The 19757-nt window shown below is 35.8% G+C and overlaps 1 protein-coding gene and 1 non-coding gene across 4 annotated transcripts in view; one reads left to right on the top strand and one right to left on the bottom strand.

Moving 5' to 3' along the window:
- Positions 1 to 19757, bottom strand: part of LOC104246779 (E3 ubiquitin-protein ligase PRT6-like) — a 45212-nt gene that overhangs the window by 2487 nt on the left and 22968 nt on the right. For all 3 annotated transcript variants that reach the window (XM_009802659.2, XM_009802661.2, XM_009802660.2), the window contains exons 5-16: positions 8920 to 9163; positions 8140 to 8847; positions 5070 to 5270; positions 4278 to 4942; positions 3917 to 3968; positions 3208 to 3835; positions 2910 to 3118; positions 2263 to 2798; positions 2066 to 2170; positions 1911 to 1977; positions 1737 to 1814; positions 143 to 211 (exon numbers count right to left, since the gene is read on the bottom strand). In XM_009802659.2, coding sequence (XP_009800961.1) covers positions 143 to 211; positions 1737 to 1814; positions 1911 to 1977; positions 2066 to 2170; positions 2263 to 2798; positions 2910 to 3118; positions 3208 to 3835; positions 3917 to 3968; positions 4278 to 4942; positions 5070 to 5270; positions 8140 to 8847; positions 8920 to 9163 — 3562 coding nt within the window. The remainder of the gene's footprint in view (positions 1 to 142; positions 212 to 1736; positions 1815 to 1910; positions 1978 to 2065; positions 2171 to 2262; positions 2799 to 2909; positions 3119 to 3207; positions 3836 to 3916; positions 3969 to 4277; positions 4943 to 5069; positions 5271 to 8139; positions 8848 to 8919; positions 9164 to 19757) is intronic.
- Positions 7497 to 7602, top strand: LOC138874243 (small nucleolar RNA Z279/snoR105/snoR108). The gene has a single exon (XR_011401287.1). It is a non-coding gene; the product is annotated as a small nucleolar RNA Z279/snoR105/snoR108 (small nucleolar RNA).

Genomic DNA, 19757 nt, shown 5'->3' with positions numbered 1-19757 from the left:
AATGATAACTGAGATTCGATGTTGACACTGAAGCAAAACACAATGGTTATGTTCATTCAGCAGAAATGATAAAAGTTGAATTCCTTAACAACAATGGCTAGCACGGTGACACACAACTAGTGACAATGGCTAATTTCCTTACCATATGAGTTAAGGCAGCATAACGTTCCTCATTTAGATATAATGGCTTTCCCCTATGCATGTCAATATCCTGAAGAATAGGAGAGGAAGTGTGTAAGATCCAATTTGATATGTGGACATGCTGGTTTAGAGCCCAGATGCTTCCCCACTCCAAAAAATTTTACAAGAAACAAAGCTCAACGCACAATGCACATATATCTGGACATTTTGGTCTTGACAACCGCAACTGAGAAAAAGAGGAAATAGAGAAAGGAAAAGGGAGGGAAGAAAAACAAAAACATGCCAATCCATCAAAATTCAAAGAAATAACAAGTGACAATTTAAGTCTGTACCTGTCACATGTGGGAATTATGATGAACATATCTTAACTTCACTACTACTCTTATTTTATTTTGGCATGGTGATGATATGAGTTGAGTTTAAAGAAAGAAGTTAGGATTCATATTGCCGACCCCAACTTTGTTTGAGACTGAAGCGTAGTTGTATTTGTATCTTTGACGAAAATAACAGATCTATATTTTATAATTGAATTGAAGACATTTGAGGCATAACCTTCTTCCTGTTGTTTTCTCTCCAAAAACACTCATTTTTTTGTTTTTCAGTCTTCTTAAATTTCAAAACAGGAGCTTGTAAAGCACCTTCGTTGGAAAAGAAAAGGTACATGTCACTTTGCTTGGGCTTATTATGAGCTTAGTGGCTAGAGATAGTGACAACAAACTTCAATAAGAAAAATTTAAACTGCTGCTTGACGCTCTTTTGCATGTTTAATCAGTAATGCTTCTGACCGCTATGTTATTCGAATTCATTTTTGTCTCACGTTTGCTCTTATATAGCGCGGGTTACATGATGATGCTCCAGACCACTAACTGTTAAAAGGAAGATATTTTACAGACTAATATTTTTGTGTGCAATGGACCGAAAAGAGGGAGAAATAGAACAACAGATAATGGTAGAGAATGAATAGCATGAAGGAACTCTTCAGCACATGTATCTTAGGAGGTGATCTCATTAATGAACATCTCCATCATGGCTCCCAATTTTTTAGAAGAAAGGAAAACTAGCCTGGAACCTTTCCTAAATTGAATTCATTCTTTAATGATTTTTCCGAGCAAGAAGCAAAACTTCCCTTTTTCATCAACTCCCTTAGAAAAATGAAAATAAAGAGAGAAGCTTGTTGTCAACCAAACACCTTGGCTGCTCTGAAGCTCTTCTATGATAGCTAAATCTAACCATTAATTTACCTCTTCTTTCTTCGTTATTCTGGCTAGTCTGATAGTGTTTTATATAGGACTGCTAGTGGTTATTATTCCATCACACTTTCTATTTTCTGTTTATTATTTTTTTACTTTTATTTTATATTTTATTTACAATTTTTATTATTGCCATAATTATTGTCCTCCCACTTATTTGTTGTCACTTACGGTGCTGATCTTATTTGTATGTTTTATGCTGTTGTTACAGATCTTTTGTTTTTGAGCCGAGGGTCTCCTGGAAACAGCCTCTCTACCCTCATGGGTAGGGGCAAGGTCTGCGTACACTCTACCCTCCCCAGACCTCACTAATGAGATTATTAATGGGTTGTTGTTGTAACTTACCTCTTCTCCAAATGCATCCAAATATGGTGATGGCCATGGTGCCTGAGTAGCAGATCTGTGAAGCCATATTGTTGTTTTCTACAGTGAAAAGTAAAATTTCATTAAGCCAGACAGTATTTTACATATCAAATAGGTCAAGAGAAATAAGTAAAGCAAAAAAGGAACAACACTTACTCTGATCAACAAGAACACCCCAGTACCGGCACCACAGGCCATTGCATGAGTTTGGCACCCACTTTCCCTGGAGTTCAATTAAATGCGTCAGGCACAATATTAAAGACCATAAGAAGGTTTTTTAAAAAGAAGGTGCAACCCAAGTGTATTTGGACCTGCAACATGTCTTCCAACTTGCGGAGCACAATTTACCACATAACAAGCACAATGCAGGATCCCTCAGAAGAGCTCCGCAATCTGGGCAATTCTGTTTAATATACCTGAAGGTAACATCAAGACATCCTGAGTTTTAGCTTGTCCACACAAAGATAGAAGACCAGTCAAATAATTTCTATCCATATCTAAAACCAACCTCTGCAAGAGGTCCTGATAAAGATGAGGCAAAAGCATCATTCTGAATGGGGTTGCAGGAGTGGAATATAAAACATCCTTGAGACCACGACATTCAAACTCCTTGTAGAAATGATTCAGCCATTTTTGAACCATTGGACGAATTGTGACATCATTGAGAACATTATCCAGTGTGGGAATCTTTAATATCTTCTCTAACTTTTTAATCTGAACGAGCTCTGTAGCAATGTTATCACCACAGTACATCAGTTCATTAGTTGGATATGCTGATTCATCTAACTTGTTAATCCCACCACTAAATGGCACCACTCTAGAAGAATGAATCAATTTCCACAACAATATACATCTTCTTAAGTAAGGAAAAGTCAAACTGCGAATTGCATCTTTGATATCATAAGTTTCTATAAAATTAGAATTAAAATATTCCTGAGCAACTCCATGTTCTCCAATTACTTTATAGATGTCAGTAAGTAGAGAATCATTGCATCCTAACTCAGGCATATTGCATTGGTGCGCTCTGCAATAGGTTATTACAGCCTGCAAAGAAAAGACGAGAATATTTTTCTAACCATCTTGGAGCTAATGAAGCGCAAAGAGATCTAATATCTACCAAGAAAAAAAGGATTAGAAGAAGGGAATTTGTGTAACCTGAGTGACAGCAACAACATAGAAAAGATGAACAAGGGACAAGAAGGCATCTTCGCATGACAACAATGGACATGGAAGGCAATATATTGTCCACATTAATGAAGAAAAAGCATCATGTGCAAGAACTGGATCAGAGGACCATCTCCAAAACTGAATATCAGGATACTGATCTTCTGTTTCAGCGCATTCTAAGATGTCTTGCATATTACCTGCAAAGCATATATTCCAATGATCTCATCTTTCTCCTTTTACAAAGTAAAGGAAATTTAAAAGGTAATTCAATGGAGCATAAATATACCTCCAAAAGATGGATCTGGAATTTTATCTGCAGAGGTTCCAGCGCATATAGACTCTGCAAACAGCTGAATGCCTCTCAATCTCAAGAGGACAGTAAGTGAGTTCTTTGTTTGTGTGCTTTGTACAATACTTAGTAACAAAGCCAATATAAAACCATTTGAAGATTGGAGTTCTTTGTACAAGGCACCATGACTGTAGTTTGGAGCTAATGATGTATTTCCCCCTCGAGCAGCAATTTCAGTGGCTACAAGTGAGTACCTAAGAGTGTCATATAGAATCAAAGAGTGACTAAGTCTACCAGATTCTGAAATCTTATCCTTGTCCGGAAAGTACATTCCACACAACATACGATACACAGGTTCAAGGTTTACTTTCATCCTCCCAAACTGCCAAAGTGGAAGTCTTTGGAGAATCTCTCTACTTCTAACAACAGCTGCTGCATTTTGTAGGAGAAATAAAGCTTCTTGAAAGTGAAGTGCATCTACCGCTCCACTTGACAACGGTGAAGGGCCAACAGCATCGGATGGACTGGAAGTTGAGCAAATGGATGTGAACCTTCCGGAATCTGCAGGTAATGCTGGCAGGACTGAGTTGGCAAGTCCACGGCATACAGGACAAAGAAACTCACCCTGAAAATAAAAAAAAAATCAACAATATAATTCAGCAATTCACTCCATCACATAGCAAAAGGTAGATAGGAAGTACTGTACCTGATCTGGATCTACAATATGACCTCCTTCAAAAACAAGTCTTCTGTTATATCTGTACAAGAGTGATGAGACAGTTAATTCACTGAACTTACTGAATAGGACTGCCAGGCCAATTATAGGACATAATATTACATGTATTTTATAAACTCTAATGTGCAAACCATTTAAGTCCGAGGACATACTAGACTAGAATAAAGCAAATTAAAGATACAAGTCAGAAAAAGAAAAGCAATCCTAGAAAGAAGAGAAAGAAACTCAAGAGACCCGAAAACCAAAAGGAAGAATGGTGAACCAAATATAAAAATAATTCAAGTCAATTGGACCATAGTCTCAAAGAAAGAGGAACGGATAAAAGAGTTACCTTTCCTTTAGTGATGATAAATAGCGGTCAAGACATCCCTGATGCACAGCATGTCCACACGATGAAAGATAAATTCCATCACAATCTGAGAGACCAAATCCGTAATACGCTGAAAGCGGCGTACTTGACTCTAGTTGAACCTTGTACACACTTTCAGATGCAGAAGGACTATTAAGATTTTCTCCTGCAAGAGCAGAAATGTACTTCCCAAGCAAAAGTGACTCAACACTCCCACCACCTCCTCCTGCAGAAATTTTCTTATCATTTCTTAAAAAATCCCAGTACCACGAATTGACGTCCACCTTTTCGCGTGTGAACGAATATAATTGTTCTTCTAGCATCTCAAGAGAAAAATCTGTGTCTTCGTCGGCATTGTTTGATGTGCAAGGCAGTTGAATCTTCAATGCTGGGAACTTCGCCCTAACATATTCAAAAAATGCTCCTACTTCCTTAGGTTTCCCTTCCAGAGCAAACTCATTTATTGCATGTTGAATCAATTGCGTCAACTGAAAAGATGAAATCACTTCTCGACTGCTTGATAAAATGCTCCTTTGAGATGCGATATTTGTCAATCTTTTGGCACAAGATGCTGGTTCTTTCCCGGAATTGGGGGTTTGTTTCCACGAAGGAGGTCCTCTATTGGTGAAAGTCAGTTGTCTGGATTTCTTATTTCAAGAATCACAATAAAAGAAGTAAAGATTTAACTTTAGTAGACTCCCCAAGCACAATTATTGAGATAAATCAGCAGAGATATCCAAGCGCAACGAAGTGAAACAAACACAAAGCACATACCTGAAGAAGAATCAGGTATGATAGAGGACTTCTAGAATTTGGATCATGACAGAGAGAGCAAATGAATGGAGTAGCCTCTTCAGAATTACGTCTAACATCTGATTCACTTCTTTCTTTACCAAGTTTCGAATCATCTGAACCAGCTTCTGCAAAGGAATCTATGCTCTGTAAAAACTTAGATTGTTGCACCCTCATCTTTTCCTGCAATGTAGACATGAAATACATATGAAAGTAACCGAGTCAAACCAGAAATCTGACTTTAGTGTCAACTGAGAATAGAAGGAATAAGGTTACTCTGGTTCTACAATGATTTCAACTCACAATGACTAGAAACTATCTGAACTTTATAAGGTAACATAGCACAACGGAAACAAGAACAACCTAGATCCAAGGAAAGGAAACACAAGCACATCGAAAGATGAACTATGTGCCAATTTACATGAAATACATATATAGTGCTAGGCTGGAATTTCTGTAAAATCTATAGTTTTGATTACAGAGGCTAAAGCAAGGCAGCCTCCAACTCTGGGCACTTAATATAACAACATCCTTTAGATGTAGCAGCTTTCTTTATGGGAATGGTGCACTTCAATAAATGTGACATAAACTTGTACATGTGTCTTCTATTATTTGCATCTGTCTACTTCATTTCAAAACCATACTTCACCTCCGACATGGAAATTTTTACGCTTAATACATACTTTACCCCTTAACTTGCATGCAAATGCCTTTGACACACCCCATTTTCACGGGCAACCTTTAACATATCAAATCTTTCTCCAGCTGTGTCTTTTATACACCACTTTGGATATTGGGTGCACACATGCTTAACCAAAAAAAGAAGCGCGTAACTTGTGATAATTTTGTCTCAATCCTGACACGTGTCAAGATTTTACATCATAATTGAATTGCATCTCCTTGCTTCATCTTGCACATTATTAACCAGTTTGAACTTCATGGATTTTAAAACTCTTCTCAATAGTAAAAGTCATTGGTGTAAGCCCTTCAAAGACAAGAGACCAAGAAAATACCTTTGATTTTAATGGAAGCTCAACTTTCAGGAAAACGAAGACACAGAAAAACTCATCAATGGAAGCGATCGTTTGCAGTCATAATAAACCATTTTGAGAAAGTTGTTTGAGTTAGCCTTATTTTATACCACAGTGGTGCCCCAACCACCTTGCGTGCACCTCAACTATTCCCGGGTACCTGCTACCTCTCACCAGAGGTAACTATCCCACCAAGACTTAGGAATGTGGGAAAAAATAAGTTAGTATTTTTTGTATTTGCTGGGATTTGAACCTTGATCTCCAAGGTTTGCACCCACTTCATTAACTATTAGGCTAGAGACTTATGAGTAAATTTTTATTAGCATATTATGCTTTTAGTAATAGAAAAGAAATAAAGCAGGAGATATAAATTTATCTTAACCCAGTTTTAATTCCACTAATATTATCATCTTTTTGTTATATAAAATTTTTAAACAAGGAAGTGTTTTCACAATATGATATTATAAGTGGTACTGGAACGTATCAAACAAAGAAATAAATGACTTAAGTAGTATTTATACGGGTTTCCAGTAGAATGAACACAGTAGAAACAATAAGGATCTGAAGTCGTACTACCCCTTAGTCCACCTTAAAAAGATGCTAATCCTACATTGAGCTGGATAATAGAGAAATTCACAAGCCTGAGACATGTAACATTTTAATGTTAGATGAGCGGGACTAAAAGCAAGAGATAAGGATGCACTGATAGAATTGAAAAGAAATAAAAAGAAATCATCATTAGATTAAAAAGACAAATCAAACTTTAATCAATGCAACTAGATAATAGGTCACTCAAAAACTAAGGTTGAGGGTTGTACTTTGAATCTTTCAACAGGTGTGACTGGTACCATCAAGGCATCAACTACCAATTGCAAAACATGTCCTCTACACAAGAATTTGTCACATCTCATATTTAGTACGGAAAATATACGAGCTCTATAATGCGTATTACTGCATTACATTCAAGTACAACGAACAAAAGAATACAGGCACACATACTAGATCATGATTAGGTTACAAGATCTCAATAAATTATTGTTTCCAAGAGTGGAAACAAGGTCCAGAGACTTCAGGGTAGAGAAGAAACTAAAGGATGTAACAAAACTGAAACTTCTTCATACATAAAACAGTCTGACCATATCATCTGAATATTTAAGTTTTTTGGAGTGGAGAGAAATTTATTTATATTTTCAGAACCTCTTCTAATGTGCATCCGCACCCCCCCCCCCCCACAAAACCCCAATTGAACAAGCATGCAGAATGATTACCATAATAGTTGAAGAGAAAAGCGGTATCTCTGCTCACTCTACCATATCAAATAATGCAATCCACCTCATCTGAAAGCTCTTGCCAGATGATCCTTCTGGCAAGTTTTAATGGGATATGATTGGTAGTCAAAACTCGCAATTACTAAGTGAAATGGGTGTCCATCCCAGCCTGGTTACGACAACCATGGGCACTTTCATTTTTACCGATCCAATCCCTATTCTTGAAGGAAGTTAAAAAGAATTGCTAGAGAAGGGAAAATAAAGTATATTATTTATCCTTAACAATCATAATCATGTGAACATCATGAGATTCATACTCTAACCACCCGTAGAAGTACATGAAAGAATCACATTCTCACTTAAAACTTATGATGTGTAACTCTTCTCTAATTAGCAAAATTCTCATGCCAAAAAGAAAAAGAAAAAAAAAGAAACTATGTTAGCTTGAGTAATTAAGTATCTAGTCTTCCAAGCGCAAGTTTACCAACTCTTTCTATGTCTCTTTTTAACCCTATACATACGGGGTATCTGATCTACAAGTATTCTGCATCTGAGTTAGAGGAATCCCTTACTTTGTGGAATTTAGTATTTCACTTGCATGTTTTCATATTTCACATGCTTTAATGGAAATAGCAGGAGCACAATACAAAAGCAACATTTTGAAGTTAATTGCCTAGAGAGCGAATAACACATTCCATGATTAGCAAAATATTTAACAAGAATATCCTTAACATTCTCTTTTAAATATTGTACCATTATAGCAGCTTGTCTCTCTCGAGCTTTAGCTTTGCGCTTATCACTGTCTGAAATTGATCCCAAGTTGTTAGTATCACCGGTCAACACAGATTGCGATAGTTGATCGACCACGTCAGGTGCAAGGTCTTGAAGTTTTATCTTGCATCCAGGTTGAAGTTCAGCAAATTTTTTCAATAGACTTCCAACTAAAGAAGAGAGGTTGAATATTCCAGCTTCCACAAAGTCGTTTTCTTTCCTAAATTTCCTCATCAACAAAACCAGAAGAGACAACAAGCTCTGATCACCATATTTACCCAATGACAATTCTTCACTAGCTAGTGCTACAATCGGAATGACATCATCCTCATAGCAACTATGATCACCAGATCCCCCATGCATAAAACAAATATCTAATGCAAGAGACAACAAATGCAATGCTGTTAACAGTACACCATCCGGAGCACGTAAATCGCTTGATTTATCAGAGAAAATAGCATAGAATACAACAGCCCGAACTATTTGGAGTACTGTCCTGCAAGTAGCTATTTGAGCTATTCCACCAAGAGGTGGATAAATCTTGGTCCATTTTGGAAGCTGATTGGTCCATGCTGATACATTACAGAACCGCATGTATCTCTCTTCAGCAACTTGCAACTCCTTTGAGTTCCAACGAGGATGGTATAAATCTAGCTCCGTCCAATAGGACGCCCGGAGTTTATACATACCCTGTGATAGCTAAGACATTAGGATCATAAGACAGAAAAACCAATCAGATAGACCAAAATGTCACAGACAAACCTGATTCATGCCAGAGGGATTGGAGTACACTGCTATCCTATCCAAAACCTCTTGAAGTTTATCGATCTTGGACAAGTCACGAGGCAAAGATTTCACCAACTGGCTACGAGTGGCATCACCAGTTGATAGTTTATATACCAATTCCCTTTGCAAACACTCACTAAGGGATAGCCCAGAAAACCGTCTTTCTTTCACTATTTGTATAATAAGAGTAAGCATCTCTTGAACTATAGTCGGCTCATACCTGGAAAAGTGTTAAAAAAGATGAAACCAAAAAGCAGTTAGATACTCCAGAAACAAAGCATAGAGATTTGAAAGCATTTTGCAGAATCATTCTGAACATAAACAAGGTTTCAGTAAATTAAGAAATTCAAATATACAAAATCTTAAGTTCACATAAAGCAAGCACTAAAGAATGTAAAAGGCCGCCGAAGTACCTCAGACAAGTCAAAATTAACTTTTATTCTTTAGCAAGTTACTTCTAACTCGGTAGTGATCCCACCAAATTGGACTAAAGGGTCTTAAATTCTCTATCTTTGAAACAATGGTCCAAATCATGGCGTATGATGAAAATCTTAAGGTATATTTATTTACACGTATGAGGACATAGCATACACGTCAGACATCAATATACACTAACCATTGATGAATCTTCTTTGTTATTCTCTAGTGTCAAGCACTTAGAATTGATGTAGACAACACCGCCATGAAATAAGACACACACTAACATCTTAGTTCTAGTGACACTACAAAATTTAAGTATTTAACAAAACAAACAATCATTCAATCAACTAGACCTTAATTCTGATTAGTTGAGGCCACCTATATGAATCGTCTGTATCCACTCCGCTCTACTCATACCATTTCATTAAAATACAAATTAATTCATCTTTTAAGGTAAATTAAGAGTTCTTTAAAACTAGACATTCTCTACATAGCTCACTTATACCTAATGCAATTGAACAACAACATCTACGCCTTAATCACAACTAGCTCTCATTGCCTATATGTATTTATTTAGATTATATCATGTTCTTAGTAGGTCAAATGATCCGAGAAATTGAACTACTTCCTTCTATGTGATTTTAGGATTATCCATCCATTTTTGTTATCTTCACTCATCATATTGTATGCCTGAAGATTGATACATCTAAATGTTTATGTAAAATATGACCAAATCATCTCAAGCAGCATGTTCTAATCATATCCTTCATGTGCTACATGCACCCCCTTTTTGATGTTATTCTAATATTGTCCAATACTAAAGGTTAGCTCGTTCATAAATACAGTAAACAAGTACGAAATCAAGAAAGATCCTTAATATTACCCGCAGTATGGAAACACTTTTATATCTTTGCCCAATATTTTCATTGCTTCTCATAATTACCGGTATATTTTTTAAAGGCGTTTTCTAGGAGAGTCTCAGAGCGAGCACCGGGGTGACGCAGGCGAAAAACGCACCGAGACGGACTAGTAGTGGCGGAGCCACCTTATAGGAAGGGGTGTCAAATAACACCCCTTCACGGGAAAAATACATTGTGTAAGTAGGTAAAAAAAATATTTATAATGTATATATGCTATGTGTTGACTCCCCTTAATTTTCTGGTATATTTATTTTAATATATTTTGACACCCCTTAATAAAAATTCTGGCTTCGCCAATGCGGACTAACGGGGTGCAAGTATCGTGGGGCATAAGTCCCAACCTTTGGGGCGTTCATTTGGGGCATAAGACCACGAAACTTCCCCAAATTAGAACCAATGACGAGCTTTGTGTGAGATGGGCTATAAACATACCAAGGTGGGCGGGTGGTGTGCAAGTATTGTGGGGCATAAGTCCTAACCTTTCGGGCATTCATTTGGAAGCATAAACCCAGAGAACTTCCCCACAATGGAACCGAAAGTGCTTAAGTCCTTTATTTAATACTTAAAAACTCAAAAGTTAGATGAGTATAAATTCTCAAATTAAGGAAAAACTCAAAAGTCAAATGCTTTTTTTAATTATTAGTTGTAATCTCATACTCCTTTCTCTTTACATTTACTTAGCAACCAAATATTGCTTTGCTCTTTGTCTGTGAAATGCTAATTGCAAAGTAATAGCTTTGTCCTCCAATGCTTGCTCTGCTACCACGCTTTTCACTTGCAGTTTCTTTCCTCATCCTTTATTTTCTCCAAGTTTTTTTTTGTTGATCATTTAATTCTTTTTCAAGTAAGTTTTTAATTCTGGAATTCCTTTTGGCATGGCTCTAGTTTAGATATTTTTGGTTTTATTCCAAAAGATGTTCCATTTGTGTTATAATGCGCATTTGTGATTGGTTCTCGGGTTTTAGGTTTTCAAACAATAACTTTATTTAATTGTCATTTTATTCATTGAATTACTAGGAGCTACTTCCTCTGTTAATTTATAGTGATGATGTTTGACAATGCATGGAGCTTAATTAAGAAAGAAAGAAAGAAAATTTTTTAAAATTTTTGGTCTAAATTATATCAAAGATATTTATATGGCTATAACTCATTTCATTTAGAGTAAATGAAATGTTTAAAGTTGAATTATTTCTAAATATTGAAAGGTATCATTCTTCTCAGGGACATAAAAAAAAGGGTCATATAAAATGGGACAAAAGGAGTATCATTTTTATAACTCTATGGGTGTCAACCAAAAGCTTGAGACATGGAGAAGTACCTTGGAGAGTATGGCTTTAAGATTATCATTTTTATAACTCTATGGGTGTCAACCAAAAGCTTGAGACATGGAGAAGTACCTTGGAGAGTATGGCTTTAAGATAAATAGAAGTAAGATACATGCGCTGCAAATTTAACCAGCATGAGAAGAACGAAGTTGAAGTGAGACTAGATGGGATGGCAGCGCCAAAATGTAAACAATTTAGATATCTTGGTTCGTTCTTTCGAGAAAATGGAATGATAGATGAAGATGTTACCCATAGGATTATAACCGGATAGCTGAAATGGAGAAATGCTATCGGGGTATTATGTGCAGCGTTGTAAATAGAGCTTGCCTCAGCTCTAATTTAAAGTTAAATTGTTCTCAAATATAGAAATGTGTCATTTTTTTTGGAACAAAGTAATAAGGAAATTATGGCGCTTATTTTATTTTTTGTTGATAAGATAAGTAGTATTATTAAGGAAAGTACCAAGATGGTACTGTAAAAACAACTTAAAACAGTACAAAAATCACCATATCGCAATTAAGTACACTCATATTAATGAATCTAAAAAGTCTAAAACATCATAGGAGTCTTCTACTCTCCTCTCCTTACACCATTAAAACAAATTTTCTAAGCAATTATACTTTACAACTGCTATTTGTTTCCTCTCCATCAAAACACCTCATATTCCTTTCCCACAATATTCTCCATAAGATGCATAAAGGAGTTGTTCTCCAAATTTTCTTTCTGTTTCCTGCAATCTTCTGTGCTTGCGAGGTGGACAATATACTTCGCCCATCTCTAGGCATCACCCGGTGCACTCCAAATAAACATAAAACAGACAGCCCAGATATGCCAGGCAAAATCAGAGTGTATCAGTATGTAATTTGTTGATTCTACTTCCTTCTCACATAGATAACACCTACTACACATTATAAATCCTCTCATCTCAAGAAGATCTTGAGTTAGACAAGTATTTCCAGAAGCAACCCAGCCAAAACAGGCCACCTTTGATGGTGCTTTAGTCTTCCGTATCATCTTCCAGGGCCATGCCTCCTTCCAATTATTCAAATTTTTCTGAAACATTACAGCAGCTATTTACTGTAAAAATTCCTTCATTGTTTGCCAGCCACACCTGTGAATCATTCTTCGAACTGTCCAGTTTGAGCGGTTCTAAAATAGCTAATAACTGACTAATCTCATCTATTTCCCGATCATTAAAATCCCTTCTAAATTGAATATTCCAACCAGCTTCAGAGTAACATTTTGAAACCACACAATCTTTGCGCACAGAGAGGTTATATAAAATAGGAAACTTATCTCTAAGTCTCTCATCACGTATCCATTTATCTACCCAAAATCTTATCCTTGCACCATTCCCTACCTTCAGCTTGACATTTGTTTGAAAATCCATCTACAACCTACTGATGTTTTTCCAAATTGTGACTTTACTTGCATGTAAACTAGGATTTGGATTCCAGCAGCCACTTTGCCAAATTTAGTATTGATAACCTCCTTCCATAGCTCAACTTTATCCTCATTGTATCTCCAAATCCATTTATACATCAAGCTTTTATTGTGCAACCTGATATTCTTCACTCTCATTCCTCTCCCTTTCTGGATACCATCACGTCTTGCCATCTAGCTATATGAAATTTCTTTTTTTTTTCTGAATTTCCTTCCCATAAAAAGCTGCTCCTCAATCTTTTAATTTTCTTCTCTACACTTACTGGAATGGGAATGAGGGATATTAAGTAAGTAGGCATGCCATCAAGAACACTACTCACAAGTAGGGTGGCAAACGGGCGGGTCGGGTCGAATATGGGACGGATCGAAAATGGGTAATGCAAAAACAGATAAATTAACCGATCCGACCCATATTTAATACGGATAAAAAATGGGTTAACCGGCAAATAATATGGATATCCATATTATCTACAGTTTCTTGAATATGATCACTTTTGGGAGAATTCTTAGTCTCCCAAACTAGAGGAACCCCCAGTTTGAGGCTTTACAAATGTAAAAGTTAAAACCCATTAGTTATCCATTGGTTATCCATTTCCTAAGTGGATAATATGGTTCTTATCCATATTTGACCCGTTTTAAAAAAAGTTCATTATCCAACCCATTTTTAATGGATAATATGGGTGGATAACCGATTTCTTTTATCCATTTTGTCATCACTCACAAGTGTAAGCCTACCCCCAAAAGATAAATATTGCTTCTTCCAATGAGATAATTTTTTCTAACACCTATCAAACACTCCTTGCCACATTGCTTGATCCCTCTGTTTGGTCCCAAGAGGAAGATCGAGATAAACTGCAGGAAACCTATCAACCTGGCATCCCAAAGTTCCAGCCACTTCTTCAATACATTCATCAGAATTCACAGCATAAACATTACTCCATGATAGATTAACTTTCAGCCCTGAGATAGCTTCAAAAGCTAGTAAAATTGCCCTCAAATGCAAAAATTGATAAAGGGTGACTTATCTGTCAACTTTTCCACTATCACCCCAAAAAACCAAACTCATCTATAACAGCCTCATACATCACCAAAGTATCATCCGCACAAGGGATATGTGAAACCTCCACCTTGTTATTCCCCTGTCCTTCAATATTGAACCCTCTTATCCATCCCCTTGCCTCTGAACTTTTTAGCAAGACCGAAAGCCTCCATCACCATCACAAATAGATATGGAGACACATGCTGATCGGTAAATCTACTATTAAAATGTTCTAGAATTGTAAGGATAAGGGTATAAACAACATCTTCTCTACCTTTAACTAGAGTCATGCCTATATTATCAACCCCCTCGTCAACGGCGGTAGCATTAATAACCGTTGCCTTTTCTTCAACGGAAAGATAGTTATCCTACCAGCCACGAAGTTGGCCAGTAAAGCCTGCAATAATCATTTTGCAAATAGTTCTATCTATGTTCTTAACACTTCTTCCATTCAAGTAAATCACTTCTTCCAGATATTGGTTTATTAAATCAGTTTTATCTTCATCTTGAATGGAGATTCTCCTAGCAATATGCTTGACTGAGGTATCATCAAATATTTTCTTCTGGGGAGTGCTCACGTATAACTGGATCTGTACTTTAATGGAATCCAATAATTCTTGACCGTATAACAATTTTGTTTTTGGATCATTCTTCATCAACTTATCCCAAAAATTATTGTAAAAGACCCTGTATAAACAAGGGATCTGTTCTTCAGTAAACCCCAATTCGGGGGTCCATTTATGAATCCACGGGATAGAGAATTCAATGAAGAAGTATATCTGATCAATTTTTTCTAAATAACAGATATGATATAAATCAGTTAAAAACGGAGAAATTTTTGTCCATTCTTTGTATAACTCAAGAAATGGCTCAGGCAAGATCTTTGTTGTGGGGTCGTGATGTGACCACCAGTTCAGAAACCAATTAGGGATAGGTCCTACAAATATCTTTGCACATATTTTAATAAACCAAGTGTGTTTATGTCTATCATTGTTATAATATAATACTCTATCGAATGCCTGGATATAATCCCAGTAAGTAAAATTCATGGGTGATTTATTAAGGCTTATCTGCCTCTCTTTCATTGTGGATATCCCCCATTCTTCAATAAATATAATCTGCTTGATAATAATTTTTGAGAAGTTATAAATGTTCTCGCTTGTGTTATAACCGGAAAAGTGTTGGAATTCTGCACTACCTGTGCTGATGAGGATGGTCTCATAATAAGCGCGGGTTTTATATGATTTACCTGGGTAGTATAACCTAGTAATCAGGTATCTGTGGAATATCTTCCATGTTTCATCCTTTCGCTGAATCTCAGAGTTTTCTAGGAGAAATATTATTTCTTTCTTTAGTAGTTTTTCGTAGGACTTGATATCATCGTTGTCCTGTTCTCTAGAGATTGAAGCAAATGTATTACTTTGCTTTTTGGCGGCCAAATATGCCTGTAGATGACCGTATAATGGATTATCTTCTGGAATACCATCCAGATATATAGACGGACCTAATGAGGAATCTCCTTTATGAAATATCTTAGAGTTTATTAAACTCTTTTTCCCTGCTTGTATCACCGGAGAACTTGATGAGGATCTGTATGACGATCCTTGAGAATATGATCTACTAGGGGAAGATCTTCCCCTACCTCTGCCTCTGGTGGCCCATGAAGGGTCCATTCTGCACAAATAACAAGTCAATTTATTCTGAGAAGTAATAATCCAGCATATCATCCCTAACAACTTCAGCATAATCATGAATAGAAAATTTATTTTCAATCAGGTTATCAACGATTTCTTCAATTATGAGACTTTGTAGGTCTCGATTTAATCTAACCACTTTAAGGATAGTAATTAATAATTCTTCATCTAGAAAAGTCGTATAGAAATTCATAATCAGTCTAGGTCTTCTCGGGATAAGAAATCCAGAAGGGAATTATCAATTCCTTTTTTGTATTGAATTTCAAAATCAAAAGGCGCTAGTTGAGCTTGCCATCTAGCAAATATTAATTTAGACGCATCATGTTTGAAATCTTTGTCAAACATATATTTAACAGATTGAGCATCAGTTTTTATTAAAAACTTTTGATTATATAAATCGTCTTGAAATTTTAAAACACATTTAACAATAGTCAACATTTCATGAGCCACAGTAGCATATTTCTTCTGGGCTTCGGTCCATTTACCAGAGTGAAATCTTATCAGGTATTCACTCTTATTGTTGGGATTCACTTGTTTTAAAATCCTACCGTAGCCAACGTTGGACGCATCTGTCTCAATAATTTTTTGCCATGTAGGATTAGCAAGAGTTAAGCAAGGTAAAGACTTAACACGCTGTTTAATACTTTTGACTAACGTAGTATGCTGGTCAGTCCAAGGCTGCTTATAATCCTTTTTCAGCCTATCGTATAGAGGGGCTAGATCACGAGATAAACTTTTGTAGAAAGGAGATATATAATTCAAACTTCCCAAAAATATTTGTAATTGAGTCCTGTCAGTAATAACATTAGGAAATTTTGAGGCAAAATCAATCGATCTTTGTATCGGGGTAATTTTTCCTTGGCAAATATTATGACCTGAAAATCGAACATTTGTTTGGAATAGACTCATTTTTGGTTTAGAAATTACTAAGCCGCTTTGTATTACAATTTTCTTAAAAATATCAAGATGCTTAATATGCATCTCTAATGTTTTAGAAAATCAATATAAACGATGATAAAATCTAGATAAGGGTTAAAAATATCATTCATAATTTTCTGAAATTCAGAAGGGGCATTTTTTAAACCAAATGGCATGACATTCCATTCATATTGACCAAATGGAACATTAAAAGCAGTTCTATAAGTATGCTCCTTAAAAATTTGAATTTGCCAATATCCAGATTTTAAATCGAATTTTGAAAATATATTGGCGTCATATAATCTAGATAGCAAGTCCCTTTTATTGGGGATAGGATATCTAATCCATTTCAGATGTTTATTCAAAGGTTTATAATTTATATCTAATCTAGGAATACCACGTTCCTTTTCTGCAGCATTATTAACATAAAAGGCAGAACATGACCAAGGAGATTTTGAGGGTTTTATCAAACCCTTTTGTAACAAGTTGTCAATTTCCTTTTTGCAGAATTCGACCAATTCAACATTCATCTGGCAAGGTCGAGATTTAGGGGGGATATCATCCTCGGAGAAGTTTTCTTCGTAAGGAAGAGTTACAATATGCCTTTTTCGGTTCCAAAAGGCACTAGGGTGATCGGCGCAAACATCAACAACCATCTGTTCAGCAATCAATTTAATCTTTTGCTGAACCTTAGCAGATTGTAAAGTATCGAATATATTCATGATCAATATTTCTAATTGTAATGAATCAACATGCCTTTGTTTCATATTAATCAAGGCGTTAATATCTCTAGTTACGGGATCTGAAACAAAAGAATAACTTATCTCTTTATCTTGATAAGTAGCAGAAAAACCATGTTCATCTATGTTATTAAAAGGGTAAATAGCATTAATAAAATGGGTTCCAAGTATAATCGGTGGGTATAACTGGTTTTTTACCAAAAAGAAGAAATGAGGAATACAAACTCTATTTTGGCAAATACGAGTATTCGGTAATTTATACTCTATATCTAAAGCATGACCAGAAGCGGATTTTACCAAATGTGTAGTTTTTTGGAAATATTTGGTAGGAACCAGACCCTCTTGAATACAACTTACATCTGCTCCACTATCAATCATTGCTACATCAGTTAGAGAGAAACTATTATCAATCAAGATAGTACACTTACTGTACCATTTATGAGCCGTAACAACCTGCATCATTCCTAAAAACATATCAGATGTTTTAGGATTTGTTGTAACAGAAATTTCTTTCTCTTTATCATTTGAAAAATCGGAAATTTCCTTCGCCGTAAAATCAGTCGAAAAATCAGTTAGAGAATTATTTTTCTCAATTTGAGTAATCCGGTGATCACAAATCATTTGATTTTGTTTAATAGACTTAATATCTCTTTTCAAATTTTCAATTTTGATTTTCAAATCATTAAACGAAGTATCTCTGGTTGGCGTATTTGTCTTAAGAAGACGTTTATTAACTTCAGACAAAGAATATGGCGCAAAATATTCAAATTCGTTATTTGGTCTTTCAAAAGGCTTTGAACCACTAGAACTAGAACTTTCAGCCAAATTTATAATTTTTTTACGAAGTTTTTCATCAGTAATTTCCTTTAAAAGTTCTATGACATTGTCAGATGTAATAGTTTTTATATTCAAATCTTGAAATTGTGATTGCAATTTATAAAACTCATCATCGCAAGTGCAAATATCACCTTCACAAGCGGTGCAAGTATTATCCAAATCTTTACTACTTTCGGATAAATCTATCAGATCAATCTCAGCTTCGGACTCAGTCTCAGAACAAGTATAATCAGAATCTGATCCGGAAGTGTATAACAAGTTATAAACTTTGTCACGTAACCCATCGTCTAGTTCTAAGGTCTTTAACTTTTGAAGCTTGCAATTTGGAGCGATATGCCCAAATTTTCCACTTATAACACTTAATATCAGCGAGCTCTCTCTTTGATCTATTCTTCGTAAATCGAGTAGATTTGTGATGCGCTTTTCTAGTATCACGCTCTTCCTTAGATCTATATCTAGACCTTTTTTTCTTATACGGGCTATCAGGGTTAGGATACCTATGATATCTGTTTTTCTTCTTTTTCCTACTTTGAGTAAAGGTTCCGGGTAAACCGAACTGGGTACAGAAGTCACCTAATTGGGATTTCTCTTTAAGCTTATCAATCTTAAGCTATCTAGAAAGTTTCAGCTCATTACACAAGTTTAATCCTTCTTGTGTACACACTCCTATAAGTTTACCATATGTATAATTTTCATACGGAATTTCACCGTAACTACCTCTTAACGCTTTTCTTACTCTTTCAGCGAATAAGGAGGGAAGGTCGTCTATAAACTTAGCTTTCCAATGTTCATACTTGTTTTTGGGTAGCTCCATAACCTTACTCAAAAAAGTATCTTTGTACCGTCTAAATTCACTAAGGGTCCTACATCTAAGCCCATTTAGTAAAGTACGGACGGTCTCATGCTGATCGGTAAATCTACCATTAAAATGTTCTAGAATTGTAAGGATAAGGGTATAAACAACATCTTCTCTACCTTTAACTAGAGTCATGCCTATATTATCAACCCCCTCGTCAACGGCGGTAGCATTAATAACCGTTGCCTTTTCTTCAACGGATAGATAGTTATCCTACCAGCCACGAAGTTGGCCAGTAAAGCCTGCAATAATCATTTTGCAAATAGTTCTATCTGTGTTCTTAACACTTTTACAAATAGTTGAGTACATAAGCATTTTATGTACAAGAATAGTTAACTGTCTATCAGTTAAGCCATCAAGATTCCATTCATAAATTTCGGAACCGCTGTAAGACGTATTAGTCTGATTCCAATCGCGTTCCTCTATTAACACATCTTGAGGAATAGGACGGGAATAATAGTAAGTTTGCAGTCGGGGTTTGTCGGCATACTTACTATTGGGTTTAATTAAACCCTTGAGCTTATTAAGCTCTGACCACGTTTCAGTTTTATAATCGGAAACAGTCTCAATTTTATCAGCAAAATTTTTTGATAAATCAATTGGTCTAATATTTAAACTAGAA

Source organism: Nicotiana sylvestris, chromosome 7, assembly GCF_000393655.2.
Source record: "Nicotiana sylvestris chromosome 7, ASM39365v2, whole genome shotgun sequence".
NCBI lineage: Eukaryota > Viridiplantae > Streptophyta > Magnoliopsida > Solanales > Solanaceae > Nicotiana > Nicotiana sylvestris.
Note: the sequence above shows the minus strand (reverse complement) of the source record. Positions and strands in the feature narration are given on the sequence as shown.